A 12,711-nucleotide genomic window follows, 5' to 3' on the forward strand; every position below is an offset into this window, starting at 1 on the left:
ACAACCCAAGTGTTCACCAACAGATTAACGAATGGATTAACAAAATGTGGTATATACATACAATGGAATATTATTCTATCATAAGAAAAAAATTCTGACACTTTCTACAACATGGCTGAACTTGAAGACATTATACTTAGTGAAACAAGCCAGATACAAAAGGATAAATACTCTATGATCCCACTTATATGCGATGCCTAGACTACTCAAATCCATAGAAACAGAAATAGAATAGTGGTGGGCGCCTGGATGGTTCAGCTGATAACACCTATGAAGAACCTATGACATTCTTAATGTTGAAGCACTGAACATCTCCTCTCTTACAACTGGAAGAAGGCAAGAATGTCTGCTCTCAACAGCTCTCAAAATGTTACTAAAAGTGCTGGTTAGGGGTGACTGGCTGGCTTAGTCGGTGTCTCTTGATCTCAGTGTCATGAATTTAAGCCCATGTTTGGCACAGAGTTTACTTAAAGAAACAAGCAAAAAAGACCACCCTGACAACACTGTGCATAACTGTGCATAACTGACAGGGGTCACTAGCTATTTTAGTGAAGAAAAAAAAAGTCCTGGTTAGTGCAGTAACGATAAGAAATAAAAAGGACAAAAACTGAAAACAAAGTAAAACTGTCCCTATTTGCAGGGAACATGATTATGAATGTAGAAAATGCAAAGAATTAACAATAAGATCATGATTCTTTACTTTAGCCAAGTCTAAAGATACAAAGTCAACATACAATCTATAAATACAGAAAACAAACTAATGGTTGCCAGAGGGAAGGTGGATGAGGGGATGGGCAAAATGGATGAAGGGGAGACACAGGTTGCCAGATATGGAATAAAAGGCACTGCATAACGAATGAAGTCAACGAAGCTGAAATGGACTGTATGGTGACAGATAAAAACTACACATGAGAATAGTATAATGTATAAACTCATTGAATCACTATGGTGTACACCTAAAATGAATATAACACTGTGTGTCAACTATACTCAAATAAAAAGAACTTTTTTAAAGTCAACATACAAAATTCTAATGTATGTCTGTGTTCTAGCAATAAACAAATAAAAAACAAAACTAAAAAACAATTCCATCACAACCACATACAACATAAATACTTAGTAATAAATTTAACAAAAGATATGCCAGACCTCCACCAAAAACTTTAAAGCACTGTCAAGAAAAATTAAAGACTTAAACAAATGGAGAGATGTGGAATTTTCATGACTGGAAGCTTCAAGACTGTCTAAATGTCACTTCTCCCCCAAAGTATCCTACAAATTGAACACAAACCCAATCAGTTCCAGCAAAATCATAATCCTTTCTATGGAAACTGAGAACCTCACTCTAAAATTCATAATGGAAACAAAGAATCTAGAATAGACAAAACAATCTTGGGAAAACAACAAAACCTAAAAACTTTAAATTAACCTCAGGACTTAGTATAAAGCTATTTGGTAATTCTCAACTGAGGGCAACTTTGCCTCTCAGAGGACATGTGTCAATGTCTAGATACATTTCTGGTTGTCATCACTGGGGCAGTGTTATTGGCATCTAGTAGTTAGAGGCCAGGGATACTACCAAATAATCTATACTGCATGAGGCAGACCCATAACCATCTGGCCCAAAATTTTAATAATGCCAAGGCTGGGAAACCCTAATCTCCAGTAGTTAAGACAATGTGGTACTGACACAGTATAGTCAAACAGATTTAATGAAACAGAAACAGATTCCAGAAGGTAATCCCCTACATCAACTGCCTGAAAAACATAACAGAGAAAAGTGTTTTCAACAAAGGGCTCTAGAATAGGATACCCATATATAAACACTGAAACGTGACTCTGCACTTCAAACCATATACAAATATTAGTTCCAGATGGATCACAGACCTAAAGGCTGAAATGATAAAGCATGTCGAAGAAAACATAAAAAGAATATATTCACGACTTCCAATACTACTATCTGAAAAGACTGAAAAGCAGAATACATAAAAGAACTAAAATACTCCTAAAACAAAAAAAACTCAAACCAATCTAAAACATGGACAAAAAATTTGAATAGACAGTCCACAAAGAAAGACAAACAAATGGCTAATAGTAAGTATATTAAAAGTGGTCAATATTAATAACAGAAATACAAATGAAAACTAGAATGAAAAATACAAATAATTCCACAAACTACATACCCAATTGAATGATCAAAATTTTTAAAACTGAAAACCAGCAACTGGTGAGAATGTAGAGCCACCCAAACTCTCATGTATGTATTGCTGGTAGGTGAATAAAATGGTATAAAAAGCTTTAGCAGTTCCTTCAAGTTAAACATATACCTATCCTATGATCTAGTAATTTCACTCCTAGGTATATATCTTAGAGAAATAAAAACATACATCTCCAAAGGGCTCATACAAGAACGTTCTGCTTTATTCATAGCCAGTATGTCTGTCAACAAGTGAAAACAAACTGCAGTATATTCATACAACAGAGTACTACTTTGCAAGAAAAACAGTGATTCTTGCAGGCACAAAGAAGCCAAGCACAAAGAGTATATACTATATGATGCCATATACATGAAATTCAAGATCCAGGCAAAAGTAATCTACAGTTCAAAAGAAAAAAATGAGAACAGCAGATGCCTGGGGAACATGAGTAAGGAGCACTGGGATTAACTGGAAAGGGTTGCTAGGGACCTTTCTCGGGTGAGAGCAATGTTCAATATCATGAATGAGGAGTGCTGTTACACTGATATAAACATTTGTCAAAATTAAGCAGTTTTGTGCATTACAATATATGTAAATTTTATTTTAAAAAACTATTTTAAAAAAATCTAGTGGGGGGTGGAGAGTTGATAGAGGTACTACTGAAACAAAAAAACAGCAGAACATTGTTGAAACAGAGTGATGGGCACATGGGGGTTAATCATACTATACTGTCTACAAATGTTTGACATTTTTCACAAAGGGTTTTTTTTTTTTTTTAATTCCTCTTAACTCTCCCCCTTCAGTGGAGGAAGAGAACTGGTAATCACTATCCTTCATATCAATTTAAATCTCTTCAGTCACTATCTAAACTTTCTTTTATAATCTCAATAATCCCTGTCCTTTACATTTTCTTTAATCTTATTCATCATAATTAACAGCTCACCTTGCTATCAATCCATTCATGTTTTCCCTAACTGACTTATTTACCACTATCTATAGGGAGAGAGGGGTTGGATAGAGTTAACCTTCCTTTAGCCCTTGCCAGGCAGTATGCTATGTACTTTGAATACATTACCCAACTTAATTCCTAAAATTGAATTTAGCATCTAAATTTTAATCTTATTTATTACTTCTCTCCCTCATCAGAATTTGTGTTCAGTGGCAACATGGATCTCGTCTTGTTCATTATTTCTTCAGATCTGGCACACAGTAGATATTCAGTAAATATGCATAAATCAAAGTATTAACAATTATAAATAATATCACAGCTCACAAATACTCAGTTTGGCTCTCTTTTTGGTGCTGCAAATCATTCCCCATTCCAGTTACAGCTACCTTATTTTGCCCTTAATTTTACTATCATGTATCAATTGTTGTTATGTACTTGTTTCAAGTGGAATAGAATGATCTATGTTTGCAAACTTACATTTTCTCTTTATTTAAAAATGTAATCATAAAAATATTTTAGGGGTGCCTGGGTGGCTCAGTGGGTTAAAGCCTCTGCTTTCGGCTCAGGTCATGATCCCAGGGTTCTTGGATCGAGCCCCGCGTCTGGGCTCTCTGCTCAGCAGGGAGCCTGCTTTCCTTCCTCTCTCTCTCTGCCTGCCTCTCTGCCTACTTGTGATCTGTCAGATAAATTAAAAAAAAAAAAAAAATTTTTAATATTTTAATAAATCAATTTATATTTCAGCATATCTTTAAAATGATTCTTTAATGATGTGTGATTTCTATATGCAGTGCTACTTTCTCTGCTCATATTCATATGAATAAAAAAGAAAATACTAATGCTTTGATAATCTCAAATTCTGTTAACATCACCATAAAGCTCAAAAAATCCTCGCAAATATTGAGAGTTCCTTACAGAGGAATAAACTGCAGTTAACAATAGACTTATAATAAAAGTGATCAATTTTACTTCAAAAAAATTATCTAACAAAACAAAGCATCTACATAAGCCTAAAATCAAATCATTAGTTCCCATTAGTGCAAAACAGAAATTAAGTTTGTTCTCAGAGTACATTCTTTAGTAATTATTTGGGGCATGGTTTATCTTAGATTAGAATTAAGTATCTTAATTAAGTATCCAGCAATATCTTAGATTAGAATTAAAGTTCTACCTCACTTTTGAATAATTTCTTCATTCTTTTTTTTTTTTTTTAAGATTTTATTTATTTATTTGACAGATAGAGATCACAAGTAGGCAGAGAGGCAGGCACAGAGAGAGAGGAGGAAGCAGGCTCCCTGCCGAGCAGAGAGCCCGATGCGGGACTCGATCCCAGGACCCTGAGATCATGACCTGAGCCGAAGGCAGCGGCTTAACCCACTGAGCCACCCAGGCGCCCTAATTTCTTCATTCTTAAATATCCTCAAAACTTTCATGAAGTTAAAAAAAAGGAGGAGGGGGGGAGGGAGACAAATACTGTTAGTGGTATTGTAAAGTACAAAACTTGAGTGAAATTGCTGCTAACTAACAGCAAGTCAGTTAAGAACAAGATTTTTCCTCATTAGTTAAGTAAAATACTCTACCATGAAGTTGGTAATTACAACGTTCCTCTGACTAAAAAACTTGTAAAAAGATTTTCTAATATTCTAAGGGGGAAAGCTGACTAAAAAACTTGTAAAAAGATTTTCTAATATTCTAAGGGGGAAAGCAAGAGAGAAACATCAGAAGAAACAAAATCACTCACAAAGAATGGCATTATACATATAAAATTTTATTTAAAAACAGTTCACAAATGTCTTACATATATTTTCTGCCAGATTCAAATCCAAGTTCTTCCAGATGCCACTTTATGTTCATAGATCATACATAACTTTAAAAAAACATTTAATTCAAAGGTACCATAAGCAGCAAAGGGCTTTAAAATAGGGAGAAATTCAAAGTAAATTCAAAGTAATACTTATTTAGAGACACCAGCAAATAGATCTGACCTTTTCAAGTGGCTTTCCCAAACAGTTTCCAATCAGTTTCCAGTCATTTAAGACTTCTTCAATTTTGGAAATAAACCTAGAAAGGAATAAAAAAACAAAAACAAAAAGGCTTTCTGTACATGCAACAGCGCTTTTTTTTTTTTTTTTTACTACTGTCATAAAATTTCTTTCAAAAAGTATTTTTTATATTTTAACAATTTTATCAGAGAAGGCTCACTAAGGTTAGTATTATTAGTCTAATTTATGGATATGGAATAAATGTGGAAATAATCTTCTCTAATCCAAAAATTCTTATTTTTTTAAATAAACATTTTTTAAGCAAACTCTACCCTTACCATAGGACTCAAACTCACAACCCCAAATCAAGAGTTCTAGGCTCTATTGACTGAGCAAGTCAGGCACCCCAAATTTTGACTTTTTTAAAGTCTACTACTTACCTATCAAAGCATTCTGCTTCTGTAAGATATAAATTAAGACTACATCTCTAAAATGAAACAAGATGGATCGGGAGGGAAACAAACCATAAGAGCCTCTTAATCTCACAAAACAAACTGAGGGTTGCTGTGGGGAGGCAGGATATGGAGAGAATGGTTGGGTTATGGACATTGGGAGGGTATGTGAAATGATGAGTGCTGTGAACTGTGTAAGTCTGATGATTCACAGACCTGTACTCCTGGGGCAAATAATATGTTAATAAAAATAATTAATAAAAAAAATCAAACATGGGGCGCCTAGATGGCTTAGTCGATTAAGCGTCTGCCTTTGGCTCAGCATGATCCCAGGGTCCAGGGATGGAGTCCCTCCCTCATCAGGCTCCCTGTTGAGCAGGGAGCCTGCTTCTCCCTCTCCCTCTGCTGCTCCCCCTGCTTGTGCTCACTCTCTCTGTGTGTCAATTAAATAAATAAATAAATAAATAAATAAAATCTTTAAAAAAAGAAAAAAAGAATACATTTCTATATTAAAATGAATATAAATTTGGAACAGAAGTAAAAGCTGACAAACTAAAAGGATACTATTAAAGATAACTATGAAACTTAAAAAAAAAAAAAAAAAGATAACTATGAAACTCGGATGCCTGGGTGGCTCAGTGGGTTAACAGTCTGCCTTCAGCTCAGATAATGATCCCATAGTCGGGAATCCAGTCCTTCTTCAGGTTCCTTGCTCAGCAGGGAGCCTACTTCTCTCTCTCTCCCTGCTGCTCCCCCTGCCTGTGGGCTCGCTTGTGCATGCTCTCTCTCACACGCGCTCTCTCTCTGACAAATAAAAAAACAAAATCTTAAAAAAAAAAAGGGTAACTATGAAACCAATCATCATTCCCTAATCTCAAAACAACTAATCTATTTAAATTAACTTCTCTTTTGAAGATACTTAGGAATTGATTTATCTTCCTCTCCCCCCAAAAATTAACATTCAGAACCTTTGCTCATTAAAATAAACCATGTTTGGGGCACCTGGGTGGCTCTTCAGTTTGTCTTTGGCTCAGGTCATGATCCCAGGGTCCCGGGATCTAAACCTGCATTTGAGTCCCTGCATTTGAGTCCCTGCTCCCTGGGAAGCCTGCTTCTCCCTCTCCCTCTGCCTGCCCTTTCCCCTGCTTGTTCTCTCTCTCTCTCTCTCTGTCTCTCTCAAATACACAAAATAAAAAATAAAAATAATATAAAATAAACCATGTTTTAAGGGACAGCTGGCAAGAAACTATAGGCAGATTTGTCAGCCATACGGAATAAAGAATAACTGATGAATTTTAAAACGAATCACTATCTCATCTTTAGATCTACTGATGAAACAGATCTCTGAAAAAGAGAATGAATTGTGACTAATGACATGCTCAATATCAGCAAATTAAAACTGTCAAATCTCAGTAGTACCATTAAAAGACACTTTCAGAAGACTTTTATTACACTAAGAAGGTAACTTCTCATATAAGCATGATGCAATTTAATAGCAAAATTGATCTCCTAAAACACCTACATCATATTGCTACAGTAGCAGTGTTAATTCTAGTCAAAATATATTCACAGACATCAGGTTTTTTCCTTCAGTGACATTATTAGTTAATATTTACATCTGTTGTAAGTCAGTAATGATAGTAATGATAAATCAGAGTTTTTATGATTTAAATGAAACTTCTAATTAATTCCTCTTTGAAATTAAAGGCAGTATTAATAAATATACTAATTCACTTCTGGGTAGTTCAGTCAAAAGGCAATTACTGGTTATGAAATAAGTCAACATGTTTATCAAAAAAAGTAAATAATAATTTTTAATGTACCCAAATGTGAGCAAAAATGTGCATGTGAGGGGCCCCTGGGTAGCAGAGTTGGTTAAACTAGAGACCCTTGATTTCGGCTCAGATTGTGATCTCAGTGTCCTGAGATCAAGCCCTATAACAGGCAGCGGGAAGTCTGTTTAAGACTCAGGGTCCTGGGATCGAGTCCCGCATCGGGCTCTCTGCTCAGCGGGGAGCCTGCTTCCCTCTCTCTCTCTGCCTGCCTCTCCATCTACTTGTGATTTCTCTCTGTCAAATAAATAAATAAAAATCTTTAAAAAAAAAAAAAAAAAAAAAGACTCTGTCTCCCGGGGCGCCTGGGTGGCTCAGTGGGTTAAGCCGCTGCCTTCGGCTCAGGTCATGATCTCAGAGTCCTGGGATCGAGTCCCGCATCGGGCTCCCTGCTCAGCAGGGAGCCTGCTTCCCCCTCTCTCTCTGCCTGCCTCTCTGCCTACTTGTGATTTCTCTCTGTCAAATAAATAAATAAAATCTTTAAAAAAAAAAAAAAAGACTCTGTCTCCCTTCTCTCTGTCAAATAAATAAATAAAATCTTTAAAAAAAAAAAAAGACTCTATCTCCCTCTGCCCCACCCCCACGCTCTCTAAAATAAATAAATAAATCTTTTTAAAGATGTGCATGTGAAATGTACACTGCATTTATAATAGTAAAAAACTGGAAGCCACCTAACTGTCCAACTGCAACAAGCAGCTGTAAATTAATGGTATCCTCTGAATGGATCATGTTTGAAGGCCATTTGAGGAAATAAGAAAATGCTCATTTCATATATGAAATGAAAAAAATGAAGGTTATAGAAGTGTTAATATGTTTTGATACAAAATGTTTACAACGCACAGATTAGAAGAAATTTTCTCAAAATATTAATAGTAGCTATCTCCTAATGGTACAATTATAGGTTTCTTAGATTTTTTTTTTTATTCTACTGGGAGGTATTATAATAAAAATCATTTAAAATAATATTGCTTTCACAATAAAAGGAACATACCAAAATACTTATTTTATGGTTTCTACTAAAAGAGTAAAATTGGAGTCTACTGAAAATATTGAGATTTGACTAGGAAAATTTAATTAACTATCCCTGAAAAACCTCAAGATTACAGTACAGTATCATTTCCTCTGAATCCTCACTCTATATTAAGTTCCTTTGTTATACACCAGTTTAAGACCAGGTGTCTTTCCCCTTCTCAGCTCTCATTTCAACTGTAATTAGACTCATTTGTATTGTTATTTGACTCATGTGTCTCTTCCACTACACTATATGTTAAGAGCAAGAATTGTCTATTTTTATTGACCATACCCCTAGGTCCTGCACTATATTTGACACACACACACACTCAATAAATATTTCTGCGAAGCACAAAAGATTAAAAAGAGAGGGTTCCATTCAGTACTCTCAATAAATTGTATGGCTGCTAACATATTAACAAGAACTTTCATTCACACATTAAACTCAAGGTTTAAGAGACTCCAAAGCCTTAACATTTTCCCTTGAGCTATAAAACACTACTTTAGCTCTAGAAAGAGCATGAAAGCTAATAACCAAATTTCCTACTTTGTGGTAGTTCTCATAACTGGGTTAACAATTATTCCCGTATCAGGAGTAAAGGGCTTAATAATGCACTTCAGGATATTTTAAATATTTAGCTAAGAGGGGAAAAAAATCATGTTTCCATTCCATACTCTTGTTGCTTCCTCACCTCCACTCTCCAAGATTCAGGTTACATTTTTCTATCTACCTTCAAGACATCAAGTTATTGGGTGCCTGGGTGGCTCAGCGGGTTAAGCCTCTGCCTTCAGCTCGGGTCATGATGACAGGGTCCTGGGTTCGAGCCCCACATTGGGCTCTCTGCTCAGCAGGGAGCCTACTTCCTCCTCCCCCCCCGCCCCCCGCCTCTGCCTGCCTCTCTGCCTACTTGTCATCTGTCAAATAAATAAATAAAACATTAAAAAAAAAAAAAGACATCAAGTTATTATTTCAAATTCAACAGGTCTAAAACTGCGTTCTTCCCACTTTGACACTTTATCTTCATTCTTTCAGGCAAGAAATGCCAGTTGCATGTTTCTTTCTACTCTAACATTTCATCTAGTGTATCTATCTAAAACTCTTATTTGAAACGTCTTACAATCCTTCTTCCTATCCTCCCTTTCTCTACAATCTACAAATCACCGACCTAACTACTGATCAAAGTCAGTCACTTGGCTTCTTTTTACCTAATCTCCTGCAACAACTCTCATCCTATCACTTTGCCACTCTAAAATCTAGGGTCTCTCGGGACGCCTGGGTGGCTCAGTGGGTTAAGCCGCTGCCTTCGCTCAGGTCATGATCTCAGGGTCCTGGGATCGAGTCCCGCATCGGGCTCTCTGCTCAGCAGGGAGCCTGCTTCCTCCTCTCTCTCTCTCTCTCTCTGCCTGCCTCTCTGCCTACTTGTCATCTCTCTCTCTCTCTGTCAAATAAATAAATAAATAAATTTTAAATAAATAAATAAATAAAATCAAGGGTCTCTCACTACTGTGATTTGATGGTTTTTCTCTAAGTGTGGTCTCCCGACCAGCAACATCAGTCTCACTTCAGAACCTGATAAGAAATGCACATTTCTCAGTCCACGTCAGGCACGATCAGAAACTATGATTCTAATGCACACTAAAGTTTGAGAATCCCTAGTCTTAAAGCACCGAGTCTAGAGATTCCTTTACTCAGCTTTGGAGGCTGTCCGCGATCTGCCTCTATTAATTCTATGTATTTACTTCAATAGATAGCCTTCACTCCAGTAGAGACATCTTCATGAAGTCCCAAAGGCTCATTTTCACCCATCTTTCTGAGCATGTTAATACCTTCTCATGCCTAAGCAATCACTTCCCACTTTCAAGGCCCAGCTCATTTCGTATCTTTTCTACTAAAGTATCTCCCTTCATTGTAATCTACAATATCATCCTTCTTCAAAGTACTATTTTTAGTTAATACCAGTTTGCTTAAAACTTAACCATATGCTGTTTTGTTTAACACATGGATCAAAGGTTTTGTTTTATTCTTTTTTTCCATTAGTTTAACTCTGGATACAGAGTTCTACCTGCTCAACAAAGCCTTGCCCGTGGGGTTATGTCTTACTGACTTGTCTTTTTTTGGGGGATACCACAAGTCAAATTGTTATGCCAGCAAGGAAATTTTTTTTTTTTTAAGTAGGCTTCACACCCTACTCCAGCATGGAGCCAACACAGGGCTTGAACTCATGACCCTGACTGAGATTAACACCTGAGCTGAGATCAAGAGTTGGCTGCTTAACCAATTTAGATCACCCAGGCGCCCCTCCAGTAGGGATCTTTTATAACTTCCCGTCATGTAATGACATAACATGCACAAATTTCCTCTCCCAACCAGAAAGATTATAAAATATTGCAACAAGCTAATTACTGACCTCCACACCCAGAACGGTCTCTGTGACACCGACCAGAAAACTTCAGTCTAAGCAACCACTCCTTCACAAAGGTGGCTTTCAACTAATTTCAGTGATACAGCAATTTCACTCAGCTGTTCTGTGAGGTCTGATAGTCACACGAAGCCTGGGCACATTAGCCAATGAAATGTAACAACTTGAATCACAGAATTCCAAAACCATCTGTAGCCTATCTTAAAAGGTTATAAAGGACAGAATGGAGATGGTGGGCGTGTGGCAGATGGACAACTACCAGTACTCTAAATGCCCCCTACCAATGCACACGAGAGGGAAAAAACAACTGCCAAGTTTACTGCTTATGATAAAATGAGTTAAACGGAAATGAAACCAGGAACGGAAGTGGTAGCTACGGAAATTGTTTCTACTGGTGGGAACAGCCAAGGTCTGAGGGAAGTGGTCTCAGAGTAAACAAAACTTTTTCTGAGAGCCGCGTCCCAAGGGTTTGGCTGACGGGGGCGGGCTGGGGCTTGTCAGACGTGAGACGCGGAAGAGGCTTGCAGCACACTGGGGGCAGGAGAAGATGCAGAGCCGGGGGTTCGCCGGTCTTTTTTCTCAGAAGTTGCAACACATGTGGTCTACGTTGTGGAAGCTGCAGGGGGACGCAGAGGCCCAGGGTACCGATAACCAATGCTACGACTCACTCACCTTTCCCATTCCGAGGCAGTAGTGAAGTCAGTGATCTCAAATACCTCGGACTCGGGCTAAAGGTAAAGGAAAGGGAAGAAAAAGAAAAAAAAAGAAAAAGAGATTGAGCGCCCGGGCGCTGACACGGAGGAACGAACTTACAGACAGGGATAAGTGGGGAGGAAACAACTCACCTCACTGTCGGCCGCCATCTTGAGGAGCGCCGGGAAAAGCGCTAAGGCTGCCGGGAGGACAAGGAAAGGAGGATAAGGACTGCCGGGAGCGAACGGGGGCGGGGCCTCAGGGCAGACCAGCCCCCGGAGGCACCTCCCCCTAGTATTGAGTCCTGCCTGGAAAAGTCCTCCAAGGCTGAAATCTTTGACTAGAACAAACAAACAGAAAAGCTTTGAATTTGAATTTTTCCTTTAGATTAATGAATTCTGGAAGATAACAGAAGGGAGGAGGTAAGACAAGGCCCTAAATTACTGTGGATAAAGTGGTATTAAAAAGCCAAAACCACATTGAATTTGTTTTCATTCAACCTCTATTTATTGACTGCAAGGCACAAAGCTAGATGCCAGTAATACCCACACTTGCCTCCCCCCGCCCCGCCTCAAACAATTTACACAGTTTGGTTAAGTCATGCAATAAAATCATTTTGCTAGTTCTCTGGTTTCTCGGAAAAGCAACATACTGTTCAATGTATGTTCAATGTACTCTTCAATACTTCACTTTTTAAGCCACTGAGGAACAGAAGGAGTAGCCCCTAGCAATTAATAATTATACCTCATTCATGCTCAAGTATATATCATGAAATGATACCATGTCCAGGATTTGCATGAAAATAATGGGAGGGAGAATGGTATAAGGGGTAGGCCTAGGAATAAAACCAGATTAGCTATGTGCAGGTAATAGTTTAAGCTAGTGATGGGTACATGAGTGTTTATACCGTTCTCTCTACTTCTGTTAGGTTTGAAATTTTTCATAATTAAAAGTGGAAAAAGATTAAATCTCATTTAATGAGTTTTGCAACGCACAAGGAAGAATTTGGTGGTAGAGAACTAAGAAATTCAGTGATGAAAAAAATATTAACCTTGTGACTCAGTTGGTTAAGTGTCCAGCTCTTGGTTTTGGTGTAGGTCATGATCTCAAGGTCTTGAGATTGAGCCCTGCTAGGGGTTCTGCACTCAAGCATGAAATCTGCTGGAGATTCTTTCCC

At 37.6% G+C, this 12,711-nt stretch overlaps 1 protein-coding gene across 3 annotated transcripts in view; it reads right to left on the reverse strand.

The window, feature by feature from the left end:
* RAB3GAP1 (RAB3 GTPase activating protein catalytic subunit 1) overlaps nt 1-11,726 on the reverse strand; it is a 121,696-nt gene extending 109,970 nt beyond the window's left edge. For all 3 annotated transcript variants that reach the window (XM_044242585.1, XM_044242584.1, XM_044242583.1), the window contains exons 1-3: nt 11,687-11,726; nt 11,514-11,569; nt 5,130-5,205 (exon numbers count right to left, since the gene is read on the reverse strand). In XM_044242585.1, coding sequence (XP_044098520.1) covers nt 5,130-5,205; nt 11,514-11,569; nt 11,687-11,704 — 150 coding nt within the window. In that variant the 5' untranslated portion in view covers nt 11,705-11,726. The remainder of the gene's footprint in view (nt 1-5,129; nt 5,206-11,513; nt 11,570-11,686) is intronic.
* Nucleotides 11,727-12,711: the final 985 nt, after the last annotated feature.

Source organism: Neovison vison, chromosome 3, assembly GCF_020171115.1.
Source record: "Neovison vison isolate M4711 chromosome 3, ASM_NN_V1, whole genome shotgun sequence".
Lineage (NCBI taxonomy): Eukaryota > Metazoa > Chordata > Mammalia > Carnivora > Mustelidae > Neogale > Neogale vison.